The sequence below is a fragment of the Cuculus canorus genome, chromosome 15 (genome assembly GCF_017976375.1).
Source record: "Cuculus canorus isolate bCucCan1 chromosome 15, bCucCan1.pri, whole genome shotgun sequence".
NCBI classification, from domain to species: Eukaryota; Metazoa; Chordata; class Aves; order Cuculiformes; family Cuculidae; genus Cuculus; species Cuculus canorus.
Genome location: NC_071415.1, coordinates 8,567,647 through 8,594,102, shown reverse-complemented (window position 1 = coordinate 8,594,102; position 26,456 = coordinate 8,567,647). Strand labels below are relative to the sequence as shown.

General features: G+C 56.3%; 4 protein-coding genes across 8 annotated transcripts; 2 read left to right on the top strand and 2 right to left on the bottom strand.

Moving 5' to 3' along the window:
- The first annotated feature begins 332 nt into the window (after positions 1 to 332).
- LOC104060408 (testis-expressed protein 2) lies at positions 333 to 10,610 on the top strand. 5 transcript variants are annotated; one of them, XM_054081087.1, is made up of 14 exons: positions 333 to 473; positions 753 to 944; positions 3,142 to 3,286; positions 4,989 to 5,878; positions 6,026 to 6,226; positions 6,327 to 6,630; positions 6,892 to 7,106; positions 7,479 to 7,625; positions 7,730 to 7,829; positions 7,986 to 8,118; positions 8,211 to 8,348; positions 8,586 to 8,798; positions 9,125 to 9,245; positions 9,974 to 10,610. In XM_054081087.1, the coding sequence occupies exons 4-14, from the start codon at positions 4,997 to 4,999 to the stop codon at positions 10,097 to 10,099; spliced, it is 2,580 nt and encodes an 859-aa protein (XP_053937062.1). In that variant the 5' UTR covers positions 333 to 473; positions 753 to 944; positions 3,142 to 3,286; positions 4,989 to 4,996; the 3' UTR covers positions 10,100 to 10,610. The 5 variants fall into 5 exon arrangements, with proteins under 5 accessions (XP_053937062.1, XP_053937061.1, XP_053937065.1 ...); XM_054081086.1 differs by having other exon boundaries at positions 3,119 to 3,286; XM_054081089.1 differs by having other exon boundaries at positions 339 to 473; positions 758 to 944; positions 3,119 to 3,286.
- A 474-nt stretch (positions 10,611 to 11,084) lies between these two features.
- On the bottom strand, positions 11,085 to 19,326 carry RPL3L (ribosomal protein L3 like). The gene is made up of 10 exons (XM_009562170.2): positions 19,174 to 19,326; positions 18,129 to 18,321; positions 17,372 to 17,540; positions 16,408 to 16,543; positions 15,093 to 15,279; positions 14,388 to 14,548; positions 14,023 to 14,124; positions 13,285 to 13,380; positions 12,689 to 12,808; positions 11,085 to 11,216 (listed from the first exon to the last, which is right to left on the bottom strand). Exons 1-10 carry the CDS (start codon positions 19,174 to 19,176, stop codon positions 11,160 to 11,162), a joined length of 1,224 nt encoding a protein of 407 aa, XP_009560465.1. The 5' UTR covers positions 19,177 to 19,326; the 3' UTR covers positions 11,085 to 11,159.
- A 1,262-nt stretch (positions 19,327 to 20,588) lies between these two features.
- On the top strand, positions 20,589 to 22,681 carry NDUFB10 (NADH:ubiquinone oxidoreductase subunit B10). The gene is made up of 4 exons (XM_009562199.2): positions 20,589 to 20,814; positions 21,714 to 21,852; positions 22,193 to 22,332; positions 22,455 to 22,681. The coding sequence occupies exons 1-4, from the start codon at positions 20,667 to 20,669 to the stop codon at positions 22,559 to 22,561; spliced, it is 534 nt and encodes a 177-aa protein (XP_009560494.1). The 5' UTR covers positions 20,589 to 20,666; the 3' UTR covers positions 22,562 to 22,681.
- A 424-nt stretch (positions 22,682 to 23,105) lies between these two features.
- Positions 23,106 to 26,196, bottom strand: RPS2 (ribosomal protein S2). Its single transcript, XM_009562197.2, has 7 exons — positions 26,005 to 26,196; positions 25,835 to 25,924; positions 25,241 to 25,348; positions 24,349 to 24,522; positions 24,110 to 24,269; positions 23,562 to 23,653; positions 23,106 to 23,233 (listed from the first exon to the last, which is right to left on the bottom strand). Exons 1-7 carry the CDS (start codon positions 26,158 to 26,160, stop codon positions 23,153 to 23,155), a joined length of 861 nt encoding a protein of 286 aa, XP_009560492.2. The 5' UTR covers positions 26,161 to 26,196; the 3' UTR covers positions 23,106 to 23,152.
- Positions 26,197 to 26,456: the final 260 nt, after the last annotated feature.

The following is a 26,456-nucleotide window of genomic DNA, read 5'->3' as shown; positions in this document are numbered from 1 at the left end:
CTATGGAAATCCAAGTCCCTTCCCCCATGGGAATCCCGGACCCCCAGAGCCCCCCGGGTGGGGGCAGCCCCGGAGAGAGGGCTTGGGGTTCCGGGACTGGGGGGGCAGCTCCGTGTGTGTGTCCCTATGGGAAGAGACACCCCCGCCATGGGAATCCCCAGCCCCGCAGAGCCCCTGGCTGAGCAGGGGGCGGGGGGGCAGCCCGGGAACGGGGTGAAGGGTCCCGGTACCGGGGAGGACCCCACCCCCCCTGCCCTAGGAACCCCGCAGAGCCCCCGGTGGGAGGGGGCGGGGGGACAGCCCCGGGCGGGGGCGGAGCGGGGGGGGAGCGGGGCGGAGCGAGGAGCCAGCGCGGGGCTGCGGATGCTCCGGCCCCGGCGGCTGGAGCGGGGCGAGCGGCACTGGGACCGACCCTCCCCAGCCTCCGACACCGGCTCTGCACCCCCACATCCCGGCACCGACCGCCACTCCCGGTACCGGCATCCCCCCCTGCATCCCGCTACTGGCATCACTCCCGGTACCGGCATCCCTCCCCGCATCCCGGCACCGACCCTCCCTCCCGATACCGGCATCCCTCCCTGCATCCTGATACCAGCATCCCTCCGCGCATCCCGGCACCGACCGCCCCTCCAGGTACCAGCATCCCTCCCCGCATCCCGGCACCGACCAGCCTCTCCCGGCACCAGCATCACTCCTTGGATCCGGGGACTGGCCGGCCTCCTTCAGCACCAGGACCATCTCTTCATCCCCAGCACAGGGTCCAGTTCTTCCCCACACTGGGACAAATCCTGCTCCTTTCCCCACTGCCCGGCACCGGCACCGGCACCGTTTCCCTGCCAGCACCGGGACCAGCCCATCTTCCCAGCAGCTCCGGGACTGTTGATCCTTTTCCAGCACCACAACCAACCCTTCTCCAACAGCACCAGGACTCCCATCCACCTCAGGTACCAGGGGACTAGTGGGTTGGGGTCCATGGCAGGTGCAGCCCCCCAGCAGCGCCGCCCAGGGCGGGCGATGGAGCTTGGGCATCTCCTGGGGGGTCACGGAGCTTCTCCACCCCACACCCACCAAAGGCTCCGTGGATGGGGACCACCCGTCCCAGCACCCCGGGACACAGGGCCAGGGTGACCCTGGGGACCCTCCCCAGGCGGCAATGCGGGCGCTGAGCTGCATCCCTTCATGGGGTGCATGGGACGCCTGGAGGAGGTGGCAGCAGCCCCGCATGCGGCAAGGTAAGGGCTTTGAAGGTGAACTGCAGGCAGCAGCTCCTTGGCAGGTGATGAGCTGTGTGCGCGGCTTCATTTTCCTTCTATAAAAACAGGCAACACAAGTCCCTTCTTCCCTAGTTTTATCTGGATGAGTCTTCATCCAGCGGGCTCTGATGGAATGCGCACCTTCCTTGGTGCAAGAGCAAAAATGCCAGCACCCTGTCACCAAAGCCAGGGACTGTCCCAAGGACCCAGCCCTGTTCCTGGAACCTCACAGCCCACAGCAAAGTGCTGCGATGGGTCCCTGTTCCCTGATGCCAATGGATATGTCCATCAGCCACGGGCTCAGGCCAGGGATGCGCCCAGCGTGGAAAGCCCTGCATGGGGCCAGCGCGGGCGATGCTGCTGCCCGCTGGATGCTGCCGGTTTGAATTAGGTCAGGCTTTCATCTCGGGCAGGCTCAGCTCCCTGCTCCAGCCCCGGGGATTGATGATTTGTGGCAGGCGCTGGAGCAGGGGGAGGAAGGGGCTCTTGCTGCTGCACCGTGGGGCGGTGGGAGCCGAGGATGCGCCGTATCGCTGCGTCGAGAACAAGTGATGTGCTGTTTGGAAAGCAGCTCCCTTCTGATCCTCCAAGATCAAACGAGCCGGGTGTCAGGAAAGGCTCCAAACAGACTCGAAGGCTGTGTACACCTTCAGGGTGCAGATTTTCAGCCAGTGGAAGGAGTCGCAGCGGCTGCTGGGACCTGGTGTGTCAGCAGAGTCGTCTACCTGGACGCCTGCTGCTGACCAGGAAGCCTTTTCAGAAGGTGAAGCTGTGCCTGAAAGAGATGTGGGAACCAGCCAGGCCCTTCCCTACGGCCGTGTCCTGGTGGATCCAGGGCTGAGAGTTCTCCTGTGAGCTGCAAGGGCCATGCCATTAGGGATGCAAAGATCTCGGGATGCGAAGGTCTCAGGACAGCCCAAGGTCTCTTCGTTCCTTGATGGCCACCCCATGTTAGAAGCTGCTCTGGGCATCAGCAACCCTCTGCAGGGAGGTGTGGGGAGAAACAGGCAGAGGACAGGGACGGTGGAGAGGTGATGGTGAAGCAGAATCTATGGCAGAGGCAGAGCTGGGCTCCAGCCCTGTAACAGCATCGAGTGGTGGGGAGGCTTCAGGAGGGGATCGCTGGGGAACCTGAGCTGGTGCTGGCTGGCTCTGAGCATAGAGTCATAGCATCGTTAAGGTTGGAAAAGCCCTCTCAGCTCATCCAGTCCAACCATCAGCCCAACCCCACCATGCCGACTGAACGGTATCCTGAAGTGCCACCTCTACACGCTTTTTGAACCCCTCCAGGAATGGAGACTCCCCCACTGCCCTGGGCAGCCTCTGCCAGGGCTTCACTATGAGTAAACAAAGTTTTCCTGATACCCCATGTAAACCTCCCCTGACAGAACTTGAGGCCATTTCCTCTTGTCCTATCACTTGTCACTTGGGAGAAGAGACCAGCACCCACCTCACCACAACCTCCTTCCAGTGAGCTGTAGAGAGCGATGAGGTTCCCCCTCAGCCTCCTCTTTTCCAGGCTAAACAGCTTCAGGTCCCTCAGTCTCCTCACAAGACTTGTGCTCCAGACCCTTCCCCAGCCTCGTTGCCCTTCTCTAGACCATCTTTGGGTGCTGGTGGTGCAGCCGCGGCACCAGTGGGGTCTGTCCCCAGCTCTCCCCAGCCTCTCAGGCACCCATGCTCCCCAGAGGTGGCTGCATTTCAGCAGCACATCTGTAGTCCCCACTGTACTTGGCATCTCTGCCAGATGAGAACTCCCATACAAGCCCAGGCTATTATTATCTCCGTCTTCCACCGTGCTAATGGTCTCTCAGGAAACAGTCATCCTTTTGCTTTTTTTTTTTTTTTTTTTTTATTTTTTTTAGCTCTTAAAACCCACGAATCTCAGAGCGGTGGTAACGAAGAGCTGAGCACGGTGGAGAGGAGAACCAAGCCTTCCTCAGGCACAGGGGAGCCAGCATCCCTTTAATCTGGCAGGGGTGGCGAGCGGTGGCCAGGCAAGACCAGCCAAGGACCAGCCCCAGTGCTTTCAGGTAGGCACTGCCGAGGGCGATGGGCAGCACTGGGGATACTGGGAATGGCAGTAGACTAAACATAAGGAGAAATTTCTTCACCATGAGAGTGGTGAGGCACTGGCACAGGTTGCCGAGAGAAGTGGTGGCTGCCTCATCCCTGGAAGTGTTCAAGGCCAGGTTGGACGGGCCTTGGGCAGCCTGATCCAGTGGGATGTCCCTGCCCGTGGCAGAGAGGTTGGAACTAGATGATCTTTAAGGTCCCTTCCAATCCTAACTATTCTGTGACTGCGTGATTCTATGGCATGGGGCCGCTGGGGAGCCTGAGTGACAAGGGTCAAATGGGGGTCCTGGCTGCCCCTTGTCTGCCATCCTTGGACAGGAGGTGTATGGAGCCCCGTGGTGTTGGGGAAGGGGTTCCTCTCAAGCCCAGCTCTGCTGCTTATTTTCCTCTGCCTGCTCCCATTGTGCTGTTCCGGTGCTTTGCCTTGTGCCCCAGAACACTCTTTCTGCCAGCAGGTACCAGTGGTGCCGGCAGTACCAGCAGCCCTGCTCGTGGGCTGGGTGGCTCCAGCCCCACAGCCAGAGTGCTGGGTATCACCGGGGACATCTCCTGTGGGTTGTTTGGGGCTAACAAGTGGCTCCTGTAAATTCAGAAGCAATGCCAGAGCCACGAAGTGTGAGATTACATGAACGGCGCTGAAGGCAGCTGCAGCACAGCCTGTAATTAATGCGTGGCAGTGAAGGGCTCTGAGGATCCAGGGCGGCACAGATGCCGGGTGTGAGACAGCCCAAGGGTGCCGGATCCTGCCTAGCCTTGGCTCCTACAGGAGGGTTCCCTGCTCCTGCCACAGGGATACTATGAGGGGCAGGGGCAGAGGTGGAGCTCAAGCACCCAATGAGCCCTCTGGGTGCTGGGCTTGGCCCCGTGATGGCCCTGCAGAGCCCATCCCGCAGCCCCTGTCCTCCTTCCCCAACCCACGGGCATGGCTCAGGAGCAGGGCTAGCCCCGAGGCTTTGGCAGGAGGGCAAGGAAGGAGGAACCACGGTGGCTGTTGGGGACAGGACAATGCTTTGCCATGGCTGGGAACAACTTCAGGGCTACAGAGACTTTGCATCTAGGAAAAATTTTGTGCCCCTTCAGTAAAAACAGAAATTGCCCTCTGCCCCTCTTCCAGAGCATCCTCCTGCTGGGCTGGGGCTGCAGCGTGGGTTCTTTCCAAGTTTATGCAGTGCATTAAGCAAAGGCCAAACCACTGCTGACTGAGAAACATTTAGAGGAGTCCAAATCTTGCCCACTGGCATTGCATCCCTCCTCACAGCCCCCAGTGGAATGTCGTGATGCAGGAAAAATCCTCCTTGTTTGGTGCAGACCTGGCTCCTGAGTCCAGGTTCTTGGAGGCCTCATTGCTGGTTGCCCAGCTGGGTTTTATCCTTGTACAAACCATTCCCCACGGGCTATGATGGAGCTCATCTTACTGTGGTTCTTGCTGTCCCATCCCTGCTTGGATGTGCAGGGAGAGCCCACGAGCCTCCTGTCCTCTATCAGCCCAAGGCCACAGGGGCATCCCAAAACAGGGAACCCCCAGCCTGTGGTGACGGGATCCCCGCTCCTGCTTGGTGGCTCATGGTGACGCTGATGGGCACTGCAGGACCATGGCAGGGACACGCTGTGCCTTGAGGTGGCACAGAGCTGAGCTGCTTGCTCCCTTTCCCCTGGCAGCAGCGGCAATGCGAGCGATGGCAGACCAGGCTGCAGCGGCGGCGGAGGCCTCTCCAACCTTGGCACCATCCCCCGGCTCGCCTCGGCGCGGTGACAGCGATGGGCTGACACCTCACCCCACCAGCATGAGGGAGGACGGCAGTGGCCAGGATGGCTGTGGGCTCCTTTTCTCCGTGGATGGGAGCACGAAACTTCCCCCATCGCCCCAGCCAGGAGGGATGCTCCTGGCTGACCTCTCACGGGTCCCCCAGCCCCGGTTAAGCCCTGCCAAGTCCCACACAGCCCCGTCCTCTCCCAGCGTCTCCCCATCGGAGAGCCGTGCTGCCCTGCTCCGGCTGCGGGAGGCCAGGCTGGAGGACACCAAGAGGAGGCTGTCGGAGGCCGTGCAGGAGCCCCTCAACCGGCTCAGCCGCCTCATGGCCGAGGAGAGCAGCCCCACATCCCGGGTGAAGGCAGGTGCTGGGGAGCAGGAGGTGGGGGGCCGTGGGGCTGGGGGACGCCGAGCACGGGACTGGAGCCCCTGGGAGCCCACCCTGAACTGCCGCTACGAGATCTGCTCCTACGGGGATGTGATCCAGGTGGTGGAGGTGGCACAGCGGGATGCTGAACCCCAGCTGTCACCCCCTGAGGAGCCACCGCCAGCACGGCCAGGGGGCGCGGTGCCAGGTAGAGCCCTCGCCTCCATCACCCTGCTTGCCTACGGCTACTTCATCCTGCCGCTGCCGCCCTACGCCGCCGGCCTCTGCCTGGGGCTCATCTGCGGGCTGGTGCTGGGCTTCCTCGCCATCCTCCTCCTGCTGCCAAAGACTCCACCGGTGGCACGGGGACCACGGAGCTGCCTGCGCCCCGAGCTGCTCCCGAGGGAGCCGCGGGAAAACCTCCACCTCCAGGTAGGAGAGGAGTGATGGGAGATGGGGTGTTGGGTGGTGGCTGGAGGGGAGCTTGGGCTGGACGTGCAGCACCGAGGGGGTGCTGAGCTTGCAGCAGGTGCCCTGTATGGCACAGCGGGAAGCAGCCAGCTTGCTCTCCCCACCCAGGGCTGGATGAACCAGCTGCACGCCTACGACCCCGAGCTTTTCCACCCCTCACTCATGCACTCAGTACACGCCACGCTGGATGGGGCCACCCTCAAGCTTTCCTACCCCAAGAGCAACATCCCGCGCCGAGCCACCTTCGAGGAGGAAATCATTGACGTTGCCTTCATCAGCCACCGCTGCTATGATCTGACCGATGCCAAGGTGAGCCCAGCGGTGCTGAGGACCCTCCCATGGGACTGGGGACCCTCCCCTTGTGGGGACCCACAGTGCTCTGGCCTCACTGGTGCTCTTGGTGCTGCAGGTCTTCCTCTGCCCCTCCAGCCTGGCCCGGAAGAGGACATGGAACAAGAAATACCCCATCTGTGTCCTCCTCTCTGCCCCGGTGGATGTGGAGTGCAGGAGCAGTGAGGAGCAGGACGCAGAGCTGCAGAAGGGTGAAGGGATGAAGAAGGCACCAGCACCGGGGCAGGATGTCCCGGGAGACTGCAGGGAGAGGTGCCTCTACCTCTTTGGGCGGACGGGGAGAGATAAGGAGGAGTGGTACCAGCACCTCGTGCGAGCCTCCCGTGGGACCCCTGGCAGCAGCTGCAGTGAAGCCAGGGCAGGTGAGATGGGGCCGTTGTGGCTTCTGCTCTGCACTGGGACTGATCCGAAGTGGGAGCTGATGCGTGCTGGGAGGATGAGCCTTAGTAGGTAGCAGGGAGAGCGGGAGGAGATGGAGGAGCTGTGAGCATAGCCAAGAGCATTTGCAGCAGCAGGGAGAGCCCTGAGGATCCCCCTCGCCAGCACGGGGTGGTGGCCTCTCACTGGCATCGTGGCCGGGCAGTGTCACCTCGCACTCCATCCTGACCTACTCGTGTTCCCAGGTGTGGGACCGACTCTTCTGAGCAGCGGCAGCAGCAGTGGCGGGAGCGCGGAAGACATCCCCTCTGCCATCCCACCCAAGGACCTGGTGGGAAGCGTCCGACAGAAGATCTTCCTCGATTACAGCACCTACATGGCGCAGTGCCTGCCGGCGCAGGCGGGCAGCCCGGAGCGGAGCCCCTCACATGGTGCGCTGGGCAGCCCCATGCCCACAAAGGTGAGTGGGACAAATCCAGCGTGGGGAATGGGACACGAGTGCTACACAGAAGGTGATGGACTTTGTGTGCTGCCACTTCCACTCCTGTGGTTCATCTCCTCCCTCCCGGTGCTGTGGTATGAGCAACCAAGCCACAGGACATGGGAGCACCTGGCCAGTGGGTCGCACTGCCCATGGGGCCGCCTCGCTCCAGGGACTCGTGGGTTCTGGAACAGGCTGCCCAGGGAGGTGGTCGAGTTCCCTGGAGGTATTTAAGGAAAGGGTGGATGAAGTGCTTAGGGACATGGTTTAGGGAGTGTTAGGAATGGTTGGACTCGATGATCCAGTGGGTCCTTTCCAACCTGGTGATTCTCTGATTCTGTCCCTAAACAGCTTGGTGAGGACACAGCGGGGCGCAGCGAGCCGTGCATGGCCTGGATGAATGCGCTGGTGGGGCGCATCTTCTGGGACTTCCTCCGGGAGCAATACTGGGCTGAGCAGGTCTCCAACAAGATCCAGAAGAAGTTGAGCAAGATCAAGGTGAGAGGCAGGAGCATCACAGCACCCAGGAGAACCCCAACCCCACAGCCCCATGGCAGGTGCCAGGCTCAAGTGACTGTCCCCATGTGGTTTTCTTCCATCAGCTCCCGTATTTCATGAACGAGCTGACGCTGACAGAGCTGGACATGGGCACATCCATCCCTTCAGTCCTCAGCGCCTCCAACCCCATCATCAATGACCGAGGTAAGAGCCCCACCGAGTAGCAGGAACCCCAGGGCTGGCTCCATGGCAGCTGCTATTGAGGTGCTAGCCTGGTCCCCAAAGCAGGGAGGCTTCGGCAGGCACAGGAGCGGCCCCTATGGTGCTGACAGGGGCTCAACTCATCCCTCTCCCCAACAGGGCTCTGGGTGGACATGGAGGTCACCTACAGCGGCTCATTGCAGATGACACTTGAGACAAAGATGAACCTCTGCAAGCTGGGGAAGGAGAGTGCTGCAGAGGAGAGCAGCCCAGCAGAGGCAGGCGGAGAGGGGTAAGGAGACCCATGGCTGGGTTCCATCCTCCTCCTCCTGGAGCTAGATGCTGGCCCCCAGGGCACTCCCTGATGCTCCTTGGGGCTCGCAGGGCCAGGCCACGGCTGATCCTGCTGGCAGACAGCGACGCCGAGTCATCCAGCGCCGGCTCCTCCGATGAGGAAGATGTTGCCACCACTGAGCCTGCAGGAGCCCCAGGGGAGCGGGTCCCACCACCCGGCACTGAGGGGTAAGGGGTTCTTCGGGAACCATGATTCAGGGTGTTTGGGGAGGTGCTGGAGATGCACGGCATGACACTGGCACAGGGGCTTGGGGACAGATTCCCTGGGGAGGCACACACCCCATGACAGCCCTTCTGAGGGACTCCTGTCCCCCCGGGGAGCTGGGACAGGCGCTGGGGGATGCTGAAAACCAGCACAGCTCTGGGTCTCGCCTCGCTGCTGAGCCATGGTGCATCTCACTTTAGCCACATCAGCGGCAACAGTACGAGCCGGAAGATCCTGCGTTTTGTGGATAAGATCGCCAAGTCCAAGTACTTCCAGAAGGCCACTGAAAATGAGTTCATCAAAAAGAAGATTGAGGAGGTTTCCAATACGCCACTGCTGCTGACGGTGGAGGTGCAGGAGCTGGCAGGCACCTTGGCTGTGAACATCCCCCCACCGCCAACGGACCGTGTCTGGTACCAGCTCTCCTTCCTCCCGTGTGAAGACCCCCCACATACACCCTCCCTCCATCTCCCCTTGCTCCTTCTGGCTCAGCCAAGGAACCAGCTCTGGGGCTTCGGCTTCTTCTGAGGCACCAGCAACCCAAGGCTGTCCTCCCAGAGGGACTCCCACACCTCAGACTCATTTCTCCTGGCCTCCAGTCACTCCAAGATGGGATTTGGGGACCCAGAGCTCCCACTGCAACACGGCCACCTCTGCAACCCTAAGACCCAGCGCTGGGGCCACAGGGGCTGCACCACGTGTTCGGGATGCGATGCTTTTTGCCTCTTTCCTTGCACAGGTACAGCTTCCGAGTCCCACCCCAGCTGGAGCTGAAGGTGCGCCCAAAGCTGGGCGAGCGGGAGGTGACGTTCCTCCATGTCACTGAGTGGATTGAGAAGAAGCTGAAGCATGAATTTCAGGTGCCTGCTCTATTAAAGGGCTCAGCAAACCCTGCTGAAGCAGGGACATCATTGCTGTGGTAATCAGAGCTCTGTTTTGACCAGGGTTGTCTCTACATAAAGCCAACATCTGACTCAATCTGTCCAACCCAGGACAGTCAAAAAAGACAACCTAAGCAGCGAGCTCTGAGGGCTGCTGCTCTGAGCACTACAGTGCTTGAGAAAAGTGGTTTTCTCCTGGTCTGTGCAGCCCTGCCCCAAGCAGGGAGGGTTGACAGCAAGTTTGGGAGATTTCCCATCACAAAGTCAGGAGTCTCCCATCACAAGGTACCTGCTGGTTTGTTTTCAGCCTCTCACCTTTGAGACCTCTCATCAGAGAGCAGAAATGTCTCCACAGATGTTTAGGTACCCAAATCCTCCCAAAGAACTGACCATTTGAATGGCTTCAAAGTGCTGGTCTCTGCCCTCTGCTGTGACCACTCTTGAAGCCAGACATACAGGTAAGCAGGGTGAAAGAAAACTGCTCCTGCTTGTCCCCGCCCCAGGATCTCCAGAGCTGGCAATCCTCTAGGACCAGGCACAGTCAGCTGCTGATGAGGGGATGGGAGCCCGGGACCTTCTGTTCACGGCCCCAGTCTCGGACCTGAGCTCCTGTGGCTCCTGCCATGGCCACTTCTCAGCAGATGTGTCACCAGTCAGGTGCTGGCATTCAAAACCACTCACTTGTTATTCTGGATTCCTCTTTTCAGAAAATTCTGGTGATGCCAAACATGGACGATCTCATCATTCCCATCATGCGCTCTGGCCTGGATCCACAGCCGCCCACTGAGGGACCACCCAGGGACCTCCCAGCCAAGGCAGAGAAGAGGCTTTGAAGCACAACGAGCAGGGCAGAGACACTGCACAGAGCTCAGGGACCTCACTGGGACCCGGAGCAAGCCATGGCCTGGTGCTGGCTGCATCCCAGGCTACGCCAGGGGGTCTAAGCTTCTTGGTTCATCTCAACCTCAGCACTTTTGTAGACAAGCCTCCTCCTTAAATACTGCAAGCACATCTTCAGAGCCGAACCAGCCCCAGGGCAAGGGGTTTTCTGGAGGCCCAAGAACTTCATGCACCTCCTACCAGGTTCCCAGGACTCCTGGTCAAGGGGGCAACTCTGGACCACTGGAGGGCTTGCCTTTCCACTGTCTGGTTCCCAAAGAGGGTGCAGGACGCCCAGACCAGTTCTGCACCGAAGGAGTTGTGATCACCGCTGATCCAAGGCATCACAGCTCCAAGACGCATCACACCCTCCCCGCAGGCAGCTGGACTGCAAGGAAAACATGGGTGCAAAATGAGTCCCAAATCTGAATAAATCCATCACTGACCTCTTACCTCGCAGCCATCTCATTGTACACACGTTCCCAGATCTGCTGAGGATGCCAGCTGGGATCGCGGGGCTTTTTGCGGAGAGAAGTCCGTGGGTCATACCTCCAGCTCAGCACAAGCAGTGCCTGGGGGTGCGTGCGTGCAAGGGGAGGGGTGGTCAGTGAGACCAGGTAGGGGCAAGTGCCAGGGAGGCCCAGCATTCCCAGTGGAAACCAGGGTGGAAGGGCCAGCACCGGCTTTGGTCTCCTCTGGAAGAGTGGAAGGGGAGTCTTCACCATGGTTTGGGGGAATGCAGGCAGTGGGAAAAAAATCACTGGGCAAAGGAGGGGGAGAAGCCAGAGAACAGAGCAGACACTTGGCTGTCCGCGTTGGTCTCTGTCCATGTGGGCCAGTCCCAAGTGCTATTTGTTCCATCCCCACCTGCTGAGGAGCCCCTGGGACATGCTCTGCCCAGGACAGCACTGAGGACAGGCAAGATGTCCCTCCAGAAGGAAGAAAGGCAGCAGGAATGGCTTCAACTCTTTTTATTGAAGGTGCCCAGTCAGGTAGCCTTGCGTATCTCAGCCCTCACAGGTCTTCCTGCGCTCCTGGCTTGCTTTTCACCAGGTGTTTCTTCTGAGGGCCCTGGAAGAGAGCAGAGAGGAGAGCTCTCAGTGTCAGTGGTAGAAAAAACGGGTCTACAAGGCTGCATCTGAGCTGTGGGGAGCAGGAATGCAGCTCTGGTCCCTTCCTACTCTGCTGGGCTGCTCCTGGTCCCTGCTCCCCATCTGGGAGCTCTGTGCTGTCATTCACCAGCCACCTCCTGGAGTAGATTCAGGATTAGAACATCACTGCTCTTGCACAAAGGGTTTCTTTATCTGGACACCTCAAAAGCATCCAGAGAGCGACAATGAGTGACCTCCTCCAAGCCGGCCGGGCTGGCCTGCAGTCAGGGCTGTGGAGGGGAGAAGTGACAGTGCTCCACCAGGAGCCCATGGTGATGGAGCGCTTTCGAGCTGCTGTAGGAGCCTTGGAGGAGGCAGGTCCTCCCACAGCCAAAGGCACAGGTTCTTGTCAGCCACCTCAACAGAGCCAGAGGGGTTTCCACCAGCTAAGAAATGTGATTTTCTTGGACCTTGAGAGCAGATGGCAAGGGTTACTGACGTGCCTACTTCCAGCCACAGGTAAATGTTTACATGGGCGAAACACCCCACAGTAGAAAATGGTAAAGAAAACATCTGCAACCAGGCAAAACCACCTCCTGTCACTAAGATCCATGTCACAGCTGCTCAGAACTTGCAGCAACGCAGAACGCAGAACAAGCTCCTAACACCAAGATAAAGGAGAACAGCTTAACCTCAAAAGAGCTCTGCAAAGGCACGGCCAATCCCCCTGCCAGGGCTAAGGAGGCTTAGCCAGTTCCATAGGGGATTTCTTGCTGACAGGCCAGATTCAGACACACTTTATGGCTGTGGGGCATCCAGGCAGCACTTTCTTTCATGTCTGCTAGCTAAAGGCCTGGCTTATTTAGCATTTCCTCCATTTCATAGTCAGGCTTATGCACCAGCCGGGTGAAGGCTGCAGAACTATTAAAGAAACAATGCTTGTTTTGGATTTAGTTAGGGTGATTTTTTGCTCTGGATTTAAGAAAAATACACTGCTCAGCCTATCTAAAAGCATCCTGACAACAGAATCACAAATTTGGGTCTGAATTTGACCCAACCTTTTCCTCTTAAGAACACCAAGGTCATAAATCATTCCAAACAAATCAAAAAAGTGCACAATTAGGAGAGAAAGGGACCATATGCCCAGGGCAGCGCCTGCCAAGTTAACCGCTTGTTGAAAACATCCTGTGGTGAATGGAAACTGGTGGGCCATATGGTGGATTGTTTGCTACTTGGGTTGTCTTGGATCGCTCACACAACCATCGTGTTCTTCCTTAGCATCATTTCTGCTGTGTGAATTGAATTCATGCCTGGCTTTTACACAAGACGGTCCTGATCACTCATTTGGCTGTTGTTATTGAGAAGCAGATGCTTGGTTGGAGTCAACCAGTTGCTTTAGTCCCAGCTGCAAACGTGGCCTGGGAGCTAGAGCCAGCGCGGAGCGTAACTCACCATGAACGCCCGCTTCTCCTGAGCTGTCTGGAAACAGCCGTGGCCAAACTTGGAGGTGGTATCGATGAATTTGAGTTCAATGGCTTCCTGAGCCCGGCGGCTTGTATGCACCCGAAGGGACTGGAAAAGAGGAGTTATGATGCATCAAACCTATCTTTACAGATAATCCAAACATCTCTGATGGAAGCAGGTACACCCATTAGATAATTATCTCCACAAAACTCTGCTTTCTCAGAGAAACCACCCTGATGCTCGTACAGAAGGTGATGCCTTGCATTTGCAGGGCAGCTCTGAAAGGAGCCAGCTCTGCACTTAGCATTTCATTAGCTTACAGTCTGCTTACGGCCAATATTTCCCATCCAGCCCTCAAAGGCTTGCAGCTCCCGTCTCCAGAGAGAGCATCCGACTGCACACTGCCACAATCTAACTGCGAATGGTCTCTCTGAGCACCACATTCTCATGCCCTCTGTAACTCAGCACCAGCGACCCGATCAGCCTCCCTGCCCAGCCTTTGGAGGCAGTGCCATTCTCCACATGGCGCATCTGTTCCTGGAGAGCCACAGCTCATCCCTCCCCGGTGCCTGCTGCACTCTCACCTTTCGGAGGGTGAGCACTCGCTTCTTCGTGCCCACAACGCAGCCTTTCAGCATGAGGAAGTCGTTGTTGACCTCGCCATAGTGAGGAAAGCCACCCTGTGGGGAGAGGCAGAGAGGGTTGGCAGGCAGGAGAGCAGGATGGGGGCAGATGTGTCCACAGGTGGCTTTTTTGAGGGAAGGAGAATGTAGTGACCGACAGTCCTTCCAGCTAATGATGCTCTGCACCCTTCAGGTCTCCTTCTCAGGACCACCAGAGTCTGTCAGCTATGCTGACTGCATGATCCCAGCTAAACAGCATCCTGTAAGAGCTGAGGAACCAGCAGCCCTGCCTCCTTCTCTGGAGGACGTGGGTGAACAGGGAGCAGACCTGGTGAGACTCCCCAGTTTGAAGATTTTAATAAGCAAAAGCAAATTTTTAAATCAAGTAAAAATCCTGTATCTGTTGACAATCAGATTTTTAAGGTCATTTGTACTTCTTTTTGTTTTTAAACAAAGTTCTCAGTTCCTGCCCAAGTTATCTTCTGAAAGTTAAATGTTTGAGTCTACCAACGGGCCTAAACATCACCTCATAGAGATTGTTTTCCATGTCCAAAACATGAGGAAAGGAATCATTGCATTTATTTCAGTGAATTTCTTTCAAATCACTTCCTTGGCTCTCTCCAGCCAAGGAATGACTTCCTTGGCTCCGATTCCTTCGGCCAGGGCCAGTCACAGCCATGTTACCCCCTCAGCCCTTACCAGAGGTGTAATGGTCTTTTCAGTGATGTCGTAGTGCGTCGAGGCATTGTTCTTCACCACCTTTCCGTCTTCCACGTGGATTCCACGGCCAATGCGGTAAATCTAGGAATGGAAGGGAAACGGAAAAGGTGACATCCCTGTTCCTTCACTGTGGGACGACATGGTTTTCACTATGATGTTCCCGCTATTGTGTGTCCCTCAAGCAGGGAACCAGCACCGGGAATGACATGGAGAAGAACAACACTACAGATCATTATGGAAACATCTGAGAAGCTGCAGGGAACAGAGGTTACAGAGCAGAGGATGGAAGCAGCATGGGAGGAAGGCAGGCAGGAAGGCACAGTGGTGCTCTGAGGGACCCATACCTTCTTGTTAAGCTCCGTGCGGTGGTGGTAGCCCTTTTGGCCAGCCCGAGCAATGGAGTAGCCAACCCGGGCTGGGTGCCAGGCTCCGATGCAGGCAACTTTGCGCAAGCCCTTGTGTGTTTTCCTGGGGAGCTTCTTGGTGTGCCAACGGCTCGTCACCCCTGGAAGTGTGACCAGACAGAGCAATGAGAACACCGGGGAGGTTCAGTTCTAGTGTCTGAGTGCTGAGGAGTGGAGAGTGTCATCATTCTTCTGCAATTCTTGGAAGACGCCATGTTGGAAGGAGACCAAGAGCTGTCACCACCATGAGAGGCCAGAGCACAGAACAGTTCTCACTTCCCATGGATCTGATCAGACTGTGATATCTTCCTGCTGAGCACATCCATGCACAGACATTGAACACCCACACCTCCACACACATGAGTTTTGTGAGAAATGCTTTACAAACTCGTAGTATGTCTGAGCCTCCTTGGAGGACTCAGCACGGCTGACAACAGGGCCTTTACTGAGATTAAGGAAACCAAGTTCTGCTACAATGGAACTGTGTGTCATGATTGAGGTCCGGAGGCTCTTTGCTACTCGCTGTGCAATGAGTTGGTGGGTTCTCAGCACGGCTAACACTCCACTTCCCTAATGCTACCTCATGGCAGTGCCACATGAGAAGGACAGAACCAAACCCCTGGCAAGGCTCTCCATGCTCTGTACCTTTCATCCCGTGCCCCTTGGTCACGCCAATGACATCAATCATCTCGTTCTGGCTGAAGACACTGTGCACGGAAATCTGTTTCTCCAGCCTCTCACGAACCCAGTCAACCTTCTCGGCCACTGTCCCACCATTTAGCTGGATCTCCATCACGTGGGCCTTCTTCTGCCGCAGTGGGAGCAGCTTCATCTGCATTAGACAGCGTGTTAGGGCAAAGCGTTGCCTCTCACCTCTCAGGCATGAACATGAGGGCAGAGCCACCTCACCCACCACAGTGAGGGCCACAAGGGTTGAACAGAGTCAGCTCTCCACTACCACTCCCTGGCACACCATTAACCCTTTCATAGCAATGACCTGGGTCAGGACGCCTATGCATCTCTTGGACCCAACTCCTTGTCCTCGAGCTCAACTGCTGCATCCTAGTGCCCCATTCCAGGCAGGAGCTGATGCACATCTTTTCTCCAGGGAGCAGAGAAGCAGGCCAGCCTCTTCCTACCCCAAGAGTTAAAAGGTAAATGCCCCTGAGGGGCATCACCAGAGCACCACATGTAGGTGAACGCTGTGACCAGCCAGGATGCAGCACTGTACTCCAAGCCAGAGGCAGCACCTCTCCTTTGGTCGAGCTCCACCTCTGCCTCCAGCCTAAGCAGTCATTTCTAATTCCCACCAAGAAATGCCTCTGCTCTCTCCCAATCCCAGCTCCCTGTGCAAAGCCCCTGCCAAATCACCACAGTGGGACTTTGAGGGTCTCTGCCAGCCACAAGTGAAAACTTGAGCCAGCTTAGCTCTGCCCCAGACTCCAAAGCAGCTGGTTTACTCCAGGGATCAGCATGAAAATGGGTGCTGTGAATCCAGCAATCAGCATCTGGCAAAACTCTGCCTGTCCCTGGGCTATTTTTGCCCAAACATTTGACACCAGTTACTAATTTGAGGTCATCACGGGGCTTAAGGTCCCGTGCTGACACAGGGCTCACCACCTGCTGAGGCTCTGCCCCAAGTCTGCTCCCCACCACGGAGCGTGTGGGCTCCCCAGCCTGCGGAGCCACAGCCTCCTCTGGCAACGCCCCAGCAGGGACTCTGCTGAGCCTGGCTCAGAGGGACCAAGTTGGTGTCAGGAGGCAGTGGGAAAGGTCAGCCAGCACCTCCCATGCCTACATGCTCTGTCCCACACCCTCTGACAGGCAACTGCCTGCTCAACCTATTCTGACCCCACCAAGACCTGGGACGCACCACCCCAGCTCCCAGGTCCTCTCCATGTTCCCAAGCTGAAGAAGACTCTGAGTCCCCCATGCCCACCCCCAGGGCTGAGGCTCTGACCTGCGTGTGCACAATGACGCGAATGACCTTGCAGTACTTTTTCATAGCTGCAAAATCCTTCTCCAGCTGCTTTTTGCCATCCTCATCCTGCCATTTTTTGCAGTACTTGGTGAACGCCTTCTTCTTGCTCTTGTGCCTGTGACAAAAGTGTTCAATATCCAGCAGAGCTGCATGGCAAAGAGATTCCCCGCTTCCCTGTGTGCGCTGTTTCAGGACAGGTGTGGGGAACAAATCCCTTGCCAGGGGTTTCTCTGGAGGCACAAAGTACCTACAGGTACCTGAACCTCACGTGACTGTCAGGGCCACGACACGAGGATCTGAGTTGGGAAGAGGAAAGCGAATAATGAGCTGCAAAGAAGGGATGGAAATGCAAACCTTGTTGCATGATAAATCCAGTTGTCTCCCACTGACTGGCCCAGAGCCATCAAAATACAAGCGCAAAAGCAGAGCTAAATGAAGAAAACAGCCTCCAACAGGGATCAGAGGCTGGTGGTGGGTGGATCTCAAAGGCACTTTTGCAGGAGATATGATTCCTACAGTCACGAATTTAATGTTTCTGTTTTCCTCTCTGCTAGTTTGGGATTTGGGGTGTTGATGTTTATATGGACCAGGGGTCACATTGTGCATCAAGTTTCTGGTTTTACTCCTTTCCTTTGGTGCCTCAGCTCAAGTATTGAGTTTAACGGAGAGTAGAGGGGGCCCGACCTACACTAAGGAAAACGAACCTGCAGCACGCGCTGCCATACGATATTGTGGAGAGAGTGAACTTTGTCCAACCCCTAGAATAAATTTACATATGCATATGCCGATTCCCAGCGTTGAGCTGTTGCGGTATCTCTATTCATGACTAAATAAACAGCAGTTTTGCTCCATCTCAGAGCTGCGAGGTTTCTAGTGGCTGGGCATCACAGAAAGGCTACGGGGAGGACCTGCAAGGGACCGTCCCCAGTCGCAAGGCACATACCAGTTCTTGTAGAAGCGCCGTCTGCACTCATCGCTGATGTGCTCAGCAAAAACAGTCTTGAAATTCCTCAAGCCCTTTGGCGTTTCTATGTACCCCACGACTCCCACCACCACCAGTGGGGGGGTCTCGATGATGGTCACGGCCTCCACCTCCTCCCTTTTAGAAGTCTCTGCAAGACAGCAAAGGGAAATGGTGCTCAGCACCATCTGGGATGAGACCATTCCCTGGAGCTGATTGTGGGCCATGCTGTTATAGCAACCAAACCTAAATCTATCCATCTCCCACAGCCACAAGCCCTGCTAGAGGACAACGCAGGGTTTGACCCCCAGACACTGAATAGGTCAGACCCTGTGGCCCAGCACACTCTAACCCATCTTTCCCAGCTTAGGGGAAGCAGTCCATGGGATGGTTCCTGCCCTGGAGTGTGGGCATCCCATAGGGTAACAGATAAACTTCCCCAGCAAGCCACTTCAAGCCCAGGATTTGGGAAGTAGTTACCCTGCAGGGTCCTTCTGGATCAAACAAGCCACCAGCCACCATACCAGTGTGGGGACTTCCAAGGAACCTTCAGACTTGGCTCACGCTGGCTGTGAGGTGGCCCTTGGCCATCCAAAATCTGGATGGCATCACAGGAAATGATAGTTTGGATTCTGTGTTCTGCACCAGCCACTCCCAGGAGCAGCCTTTCCCACTAACAAGTCTGTTCCCTCATTTCCCTCCAGGATGTGGCTCCCTGCTCCCATCAGCCAAGCCTTACTGAGTCCAGGCCTGTGCACCTCTCGCACAGTGTGTGTCATGCCAGCTTTGTAGCCCAGGAAAGCTGTCAGGTGAACTGGTTTGCTGGGATCATCCTTAGGCCACGACTTCACCTTCCCTCGGTGGCGTCGGCTTCTCTTGTGGGGGAGGAAGCCCAGGTGGCCATGCCTGGGAGCAGAGAACTTGCGGTGCGACTGAGAACAACAAAAAAGATCAGCTTTGCTTTCAGGTCCCAGAAGATACTGAGACCCAAAGTACAATGGGAAATCTCCCCATTAACATCAGAGAATGCTGGAGGGATTCTGGGCTCTTCCTCAATCCCAACATGAGATAAAAGAACATCGAGTAGGAAGGGATTTTGTTCAAACTTCCATCATGTGCATGGCAGAACTTAGTAACTTTCCGGTCAAATGATGCCAAGTAACTAAAAAAAAATTAGTGTGACCTCCTCTAAGAGACTCCCTCCCTCTGCTTGAGGATTTAGAAGGAGAAATATGTTCTTTACTAGATCTGCCCTACTGCAACATTACTTACAATGACTTATTCTGTATTCTGCAGCACCGAAAGGGCCTGTTCAGAATTCCTGGACTTTGTGTTGTCAAGGCAAATGGCACCAAACAAGCTCAGGCAACAATCAGAAGAACTGGGAAAGGATGCCCAAAGGAATCAGTAATAAGAACATGCGCAGGTTAAATATGCACCTTGAAAACCAAATTAGAAGAGCTAAATATATAAACCCCAACCGCAAGGGCATGCTGAGCCAGGCAGCAAAAAGCAACAGCACTTTAGAGACATGGACAAGTCGCACACGACTGGCTTCAAGGCAGGGAACCGGGGCCAGCCCAAGCAGCAAGGGGTTAGATCTACATCCACCACGACTCCCTTCTTGCCGTGATCCATCCCAGCACCTGGGTGCACTTTCGGCCAAGCTTATTTTGCATCCCAAACAGAGCCCTGTCAAGAATGGCCCCATGGCAGCCGCAGCCCAGCCCTGCTCGCTGTCCCTCCGCACGCAGCCCAACAGCGGCAGCGCCGACTTTACCAACCATGGGACGCCTTCACCCCGGCAGAAGCAGAGAGAGGCTGTCGGTGCGTGCCTCCCCTTGTCTTATACTCAAGATGGTTATCAGCCCAAAGACACAAATTTAGCTGCTGGCTTCACCCGCCGCTGTATCCATTTCGCCCTGGGCTGAGCTGGCGGGCTGGACAAACAGTTGTGGTGTGGTAAAGGTCAATGGCCGGTGTCTCAGTTTACTCCTCTGGCTCCCAAACAATGCAGACATCGATGGCAGTGACGAGGGAGGCTCCCAACAGTGACCGAACCTGAGGTGTGAGGGCTGCACTGGACCGCTGCACCTCTGCAGCTGGTGGGAAGGGTGGGCTACGCTGCCCTCCATCAGCTCACACAGCTGTCCATCAGCCCAGGTCAGGCAGACTTCATGATCCTGACTGGAAAGAGTCTTCTCTACTCCAAGTTGAACATCTCTAACTCTCTCTGCCTCCCTTCACAGGGGAGGTGTTCCAGGTCTTTGATCATTTTGGTGGTCTCCTCTGGACTCACTCAGACTCGTGTCCTTCCTGTGCTGAGGGCTGCACAGTTGGACACAGCATTTCAGGTGGGGTCTCATCAGAGCAGAGCAGGGAGACAGAATCCCCTCCCTTGCCTGCTGCTCCCATTGCTTTGGATGCAGCCCTGGACATGGTTGGTTTCTGGGCTGCAAGCACACGTTGCTGGCTCCTGTGGAGCTTCTGGTTCACCAGCACACCCAGGTCCTTCTCCACAGGGCTGCTCTCAATCCTTTCGTCCCCCATCCTGTATTAATACCGAGGGTTGCCCTGACCCAGATGTAGGACCTTACACTCACCTTGTTGAACCTCATGAGGTTTCCACAAGCCCATTCCTCCAGCTTGTCCAAGTCCCTCTGGATGGCATCCGATCCATCACGAGTGTCACCCACAAACATGCTGAGAGTGTCCTCAATCCCATTGTCTATGTCATTGATAGAGATATTAAACAATATCACTTTAAATTGGAAGGGGGAAGATTTAGACTAGACATTAGGAAGAAATTCTTCATGATAAGAGTAGGGAGGCCCTGGTTGCTCAGAGCAGTGTTGGCTGCCCCATCCCTGGAGGTGTTCAAGGCCAGGTTGGATGACGCTTGGAGCCCCTGATCCAGTGGGAGGTGTCCCTGCCCATAGCAGGGGGTGGAACTGGATGGGCTTTGAGGTCCCTTCCAACCCAAACCACTCTGTATTTATCTTTGTTTATTCTTTCTAGCTCTCTGCTCTGGCTCGTTTGCAGCACGGTCCATCCCGGTGCTGGCGGCTCCCTGGGAACCTGCCCTCATTAGAGCGAGGATGGACCAAGGGAAGCTTTGCCTGTAGGGTGCAGGACCGCAGGGACCGCGAGGACTACAATTCCCAGGGTGCACCGCGCGCCAGCGCATGCGGAGGGCGGGACCACGTGAACCCCGTCGTGAGAGGCGCCGCCATCTTGCCCGCCACCACCTTTCGGGAGGGCCCGCGCCGCCGCCGCGATGCCCGAGGACCCGGACTGGAAGGCCTACAATGTGCCGCCGACCCGCACCCCCGTCGGCGAGAGGGACACGTCGGTGCCCAATCCGGTCGATATCTTTCAGACAGTCTTTAACTACGTCGTCGATGCGCCCGTCACCTTCGTGCGAGGTACCTGCCCCTCAGAGCGCGGCGGGGGCGGGACCGGGACACCGGGACGGGGACAGGGGACACTGCACGGGCACAGGGACACACATGGGGACATGGGACACAGGGACACAGCACAGACCCAGGGGCAGCACAGACAGGCGGACAGACACGGGGACATGGGACACAAGCACAGAGGAACAGACACGGGGACATTAGACACAGGGACACGGCACAGACACGGGGACGTTGGGACAGACACGGGCGTGAGACACAGCAACACAGCATGGACAGAGGGCAGAAACAGGCACAGCAGAGACGGAGACAGACACAGGGACATGGAACACAGGGACACAGCACAGATACAGGGACATGGGACACAAGCTCAGGGGGACAGACACAGGGACATTGGACACCAGAACATGGGACACAAGCACAGAACGACAGACACAGGGACACAGAACAGACATAGGGACATTGGGACACAGCACAAACACTGGGGCATGGGACACAGGAACACGGCACGGACAGAGGGACACGGACACAGGGACACAAGCGCAGACAGAGGGACAGACACAGGGCCGTGGGACTCAGGGACACAGCATGGCACAAACAGAAGGACATGACACAAAGATGGGCACAGCATGGACAAAAAGACCGGCACTGGGATGTAGGACATAGACAAGGGCAAAGCACAGACATAGGGCCATGGGTCACAGCACAGACAGAGGGACAAGCGCAGGGACATGGAACACAGCCTAGACACTGGGAAACCTACTGGGACAGACACAGGGATGTGGGACACAGAGAAGGACAGAGGGATAGACACCAGGTGGGTGTGCAGGAGCCGGGAGCCCTGAGCTCAGCACAGGCTCTGGCACTTGCTGTGGGCCAGGGTGTCTGACTGTGGGCTGTCTCCATAGAATGGATTGAGCGGCAGCAAGCCAAGAACAAGTTCTACTATTACCACCAGAAGTTCCGCCGCGTGCCCGACCTGAGCGAGTGTCTGGAGGGCGACTACCTCTGCTTCTACGAGGCAGAGGCACAGTGGAGGAGGGACAGGTAGGGCGGCTGGCACCGGGTGACACCGCAGCAGACCACACTGCTCTGGGAACAGCAACCCTTGATTTAACTCACTACATTCCTGTGGAATTTGAGGTGATGAGGCAGCAGCTCCTGCCCATCCCATTGCAGAATGCAATGATGATCCTTAAGGTCCCTTCCAACCCAAACTATTCTATGCCTGTTCTGTAGCCCTGCAGCACTCCTGAGCCAAGCAGAGTGGCAATGGGGACACATCCTCCTGCACTGCCATGTTCCTGCTGCAGGGCTGTAACAGCCCACAGGGGTTCATTGCCCCTTATTGTGGCTGTCACTGCATTCCTCCCTATCTTTCCCACAGAATGGTTGATCAGGAGATCGTGGAGATCATCCGGGAGAGGCTGGGTGCGTGCAAGCAGAGGGAAGGACCCAACCAGTTCCAGAACTGTGCCAAGGAGGCACAGCTGCTGGCGCAGGTCACCAAGGCCTACCAGGACAGATGTGAGCAACAGCCTGTAGAGCTCACAGGGAATGGGCTCTCAAGCCTCATCCCTGACTTCACAGGGAATGGAGGCTCATTTCTTGTTAGCTGGGCATTCCTCAGATATTTACTTGCTTTTCAGATGGTGATCTTGGCGTCCATGGAAATGCAAGGACATGCCTGATGAAGCAGAAGCACAGGATGATGGAAGAGAGGAAGGCGCAAGAGAACCCCTCTCAGCAGAGCTGAACAGTTGGGAGCTCCCTTGTGGTGCTCGTGTCCCACGGTGCATGCAGTGTGAGCAGCAGTGCTGCTGCCGACCTCCACAATAAACGCACAGCCCAGGCAACTGCCATACACCTAGAATCCAGCCTCATTCTTTGGAGGGTTCTGCTGACACGTACGGAGTCCTTCCTTCTCAGCTCTGCATTCATCTCGGAATTGCAGTGCTTTTATTACTGCCCTCTGAACCATGGTCAGCCCTTGCTCCGGGCACCCCTGGGTGCTCCAGCTGGCATTGCCCCTCTGGAGCTCTCCTCCAGCCCCATGAACCAAGACACTGCTGCTCTGCCATGGTGGGAATTCCCTCCTTTGGGGTAAAGGACAGCACGATCCTCAGAGCTGGTTCCAGACCCAGTTTGGATTAATACAGGATTAACAGGGTCAGGGTAATGTAACACACCATTTCATTCCACAGATGTTCAAGTTCTGTCCGACGGACTCGAGCCCACCCAAATCCCCTTCAGGGATCTCATCCCTCTGCACACGGCATTAACTGCCCATCAAACCGATCACAGTTTTTCATTCACTGATCACTTTATTGTCTTGTACAAAACCCACTTAGGTCGTTGCCACTGCAGCTGCCTGGGTTCGCTGCACCGAGACTCTGGTGTGGGTCTTCGCCAGGTGATCCGTGAACTCCTGCAAAAACCAAACAGGGTTTTATTTCCTTATGGCACTGTCACGGTTCTCAGCGCTGCACCCCTTCCCAACGAGACATTTTCACGGGGTTGGGTAGTTCAGACATTTTAACTTGGTAGCTCAGAGATTTCCTATTTTCTTTTTTCATGGAATGCCATTTTCAACTATTATTCCAAACCAGGGGCTGACAGATCCCGCTCCAGCTGGCAGTCAGCTCTGACTGCAGCCCTGCTCTCCCTGCTACTGAAATGCAAAGCCTTTGGGTCCAGCAGCAAAATTCCACAGGGAAGGGCTAGATGGGAGCTGCTGGCTGCAGCCATGCTCTTACCTGGTACGGGGACTTGGTGAAGACAGTCTCTTTCCAGAGGTCCGGAGTCAGGTAACTGTAGGTCTTGGAGATGGCGTCGAAGGTGGCTTTAGCTATGGAGAGAAGCCAGGTATTGCACAGTGCAGCCACGGGCACCCACTCGCCCGCACCTGCCACACAGCTCCAGTGTAGGATTTGGGAGGGAACAGGGAGCCCACGGCAGGGTCTCTCTGATGGACACACACAACTCCAGTTTCTTTCTCTCTCCAGTTACGACAATTACACTACGTCACACAAGTGCAATCGCGCAGATTGGGAGATTCAGTATCCATGCAGGCATAAAAAGACAATTCCTTATAATTAACTGTGATGGAACTCCAGGATACTCCACAGCCAGCGTAACCTGCACTGTGAGAAGTACCAGCAGGAGACTCTAATCCCGTGTGACCACTAGGAGCTTTTCCTTCAAAAGACTAAAACCACTACAGAAATGGGTTTGCTGCATTCCTGTCAGTGACAGACACAGCAATTCGTATGGCTATGGTACAACACAAAAGCCTTGAGCTCACCGAAGTTGCCAAGGGTGGCAGTGCAGCCGCGGGCCGAAGTGTAGCAGTCATCGATTCCAGCCATCATCAGCAGCTTCTTGGGGACCGGGGCAGAGACGATCCCTGTTCCACGGGGCGCCGGGATCAGACGCACAAGGACGGAGCCGCACCGGCCAGTGACCTGGGCAGACACAACACGTTGCAGCTCCCACACATAACGAGCACTGTCACTGTGGGCCGGCCCCGCAGCTCGCTCTCACCTTGCACGGCACAGTGTGGGGCTTGCCGATCTTGTTCCCCCAGTAGCCGCGGCGCACAGGCACGATGGACAGCTTCGCCAAAATGATGGCCCCACGGATAGCAGTGGCAACTTCTTTAGAGCATTTAACACCCAGACCAACATGGCCGTTGTAGTCCCCGATGGCAACAAAAGCCTAGGATTGAAAGGAAAGCTTTTAGTGGTGGCTGTTCTGCACAGGAACACTTCGGAGGACACAGGCTAGTCTACCAGGGACAACCGAGGTGGGTGTTCAGCAGTGACAGTCACCAATTATTGGGCCCATATGTCCCCTGGAGCTCATCCTTCAGCTCCCACCAGTTGAAGAACAAGGGCTCAAGCTCCTGCTACAGCCTCACACTGCTAAGAACTCCTGATATATCCTCTCTTTACACCTGAGACTTCTCTCTTCACCACAGCCCTTGGGCAGCCAACACTCCTGCCAAAGCATCAGTTAATTTCATTAACTTGTAATTAACTCCACACCAAAACACAGAAGAAAATAAAGGTATCTGAATGAGAATCACAGAATGGTTCAGGTTGGAAGAGACTTTAAAGTTTCAAGCCCCTGGATCAGGGGGCTCCAAGCCCCATCCAACCTGGCCTTGAACACCTCCAGGGACCGGGCAGCCACCGCTGCTCTGGGCAACTTGGGCCAGGGCCTCCTCACCCTCACAGGGAAACATTTTTTCCTGAGATCTCATCTCAATCTCCCCTCTTGCAGCTGAAAACCATCTCCCTCATCCTATCCCTGCCCTCCCTGATCAAAAGCCCCTCCCCAGCTTTCTGTGGGCAATGCTAATTTGTTAGTTTGATAACAGAAAAATACAAGACACTACAGTACTCAACACAAGAAAACAGAAACAAAAGGCTACCTTAAACCGGGTACGCTGACCAGCACGTGTCTGCTTCTGCACAGGCATGATCTTCAACACCTCATCTTTCAGAGAAGACCCCAGGAAGAAATCGATAATCTCTGACTCCTGCAAGATCCAGTCGTTCAGTCACACAAGAATATATTGTTTAAACAATATATCTTACAAAGCTCCTACAACCCACGTTAAATAATCCTGTGCACAGGTATTTCAAGTGATGAGCAATTAGGTACGTGTGATTTTGCAGGCATGTTTCCAGCAGTTGCGAGGCAGTCCAACATAGAATTATAGAATGACTTGAGTTGGAAGGAACCCAACAAGGATCAAACTCCTGTCCCTGCACAGCATAATATTGCAATAACTTACCATTTATTCTATTACTGAGCAGAACTCCTAGAGAAAATCTTCAGCAACATGCTGTCACCTCCACATACAGAACCCATCACACTTTACCAAGCAGGAACTGCACAATTTCCTCAGCCACTGCTAATTTATGTCTTTAACTCAGACACGCTGAACTCGAGCATCCCGAGCTGCAAACGCAGCCACCAACTCTGCAGCTCAGGCCGGGGTCCTGCCACACAGGGTGCTCACCTTGATGGGAAGCGAGAAGAGATAGATCTCCTCAAGAGACTTGATCTTCATGTCCTTCACCAGGCGGCCGAGTTTGGTGACAGGAATCCACTAGGGAAGGAAACCACAGAGAGGGTGAGCGGCAGCACCGAGAACGAGCCTCCCGCCGAGTTCCTTCGGTAAACACCTACTTCCTTATCCTCGGCCTTGCCTCCGCGGGCCCCGCGGCCTCTTCCTCGGCCCCTGCCGCGGCCTCGCCCGCGGCCCCGCAGCCCGGTCCCGAAGCCGCCGCGGAAGCCCCCTCGGGCCGCCCCCGCGCCTCCCGCAGCACCGGCGTCGTCCGCCATTTGCTGTAACAGAAAAAGCTAACGTTGAAGACTCCGCCACCGCTTGGGCAGGAAGCGGCACGGCCCAGAGGCGGCCGATGGCGCCGGGAGCAGCAGTCCCGAGCCACTGGCGGCCCCGATGGGCTCGGATGCCGCGCGGGCCGCACCGCGATAGTGCTCGCCTCACTTACGTGTTCTCTTAATCTAGAAGGCCGGGCCGACGCGCCGAGCGCTTTTTATACCCCGCGAAGTCTCGCGAGAACTTGTCCCTTCCGGCTCTGCGGACCCCGCGGTATGAATAAGGAATACACTGCGCT

Excerpts from the sequence above, each read along its gene's own strand:
- RPS2 (XM_009562197.2), bottom strand. The coding sequence starts at position 26,160 with ATGGCGGACGACGCCGGTGCTGCGGGAGGCGCGGGGGCGGCCCGAGGG. Across the intron at positions 25,925-26,004 it reads GCAAGGCCGAGGATAAGGAA|TGGATTCCTGTCACCAAACT; the intron begins GTAGGTGTTTAC and ends TTCCTTCCCTAG. Across the intron at positions 23,654-24,109 it reads TGCCACCCTTGGCAACTTCG|CTAAAGCCACCTTCGACGCC; the intron begins GTGAGCTCAAGG and ends TTCTCTCCATAG.
- RPL3L (XM_009562170.2), bottom strand. Across the intron at positions 13,381-14,022 it reads AAAAGACCATTACACCTCTG|GGTGGCTTTCCTCACTATGG; the intron begins GTAAGGGCTGAG and ends CTCTCCCCACAG. Across the intron at positions 11,217-12,688 it reads AGGAGAAGCGGGCGTTCATG|GGCCCTCAGAAGAAACACCT; the intron begins GTGAGTTACGCT and ends GCTCTCTTCCAG.
- LOC104060408 (XM_054081090.1), top strand. The coding sequence starts at position 4,997 with ATGCGAGCGATGGCAGACCAGGCTGCAGCGGCGGCGGAGGCCTCTCCA. Across the intron at positions 8,349-8,585 it reads CCACCACCCGGCACTGAGGG|CCACATCAGCGGCAACAGTA; the intron begins GTAAGGGGTTCT and ends ATCTCACTTTAG. Across the intron at positions 8,799-9,124 it reads CCGCCAACGGACCGTGTCTG|GTACAGCTTCCGAGTCCCAC; the intron begins GTACCAGCTCTC and ends TTCCTTGCACAG.
- NDUFB10 (XM_009562199.2), top strand. The coding sequence starts at position 20,667 with ATGCCCGAGGACCCGGACTGGAAGGCCTACAATGTGCCGCCGACCCGC. Across the intron at positions 20,815-21,713 it reads GCCCGTCACCTTCGTGCGAG|AATGGATTGAGCGGCAGCAA; the intron begins GTACCTGCCCCT and ends CTGTCTCCATAG. Across the intron at positions 22,333-22,454 it reads CAAGGCCTACCAGGACAGAT|ATGGTGATCTTGGCGTCCAT; the intron begins GTGAGCAACAGC and ends CTTGCTTTTCAG.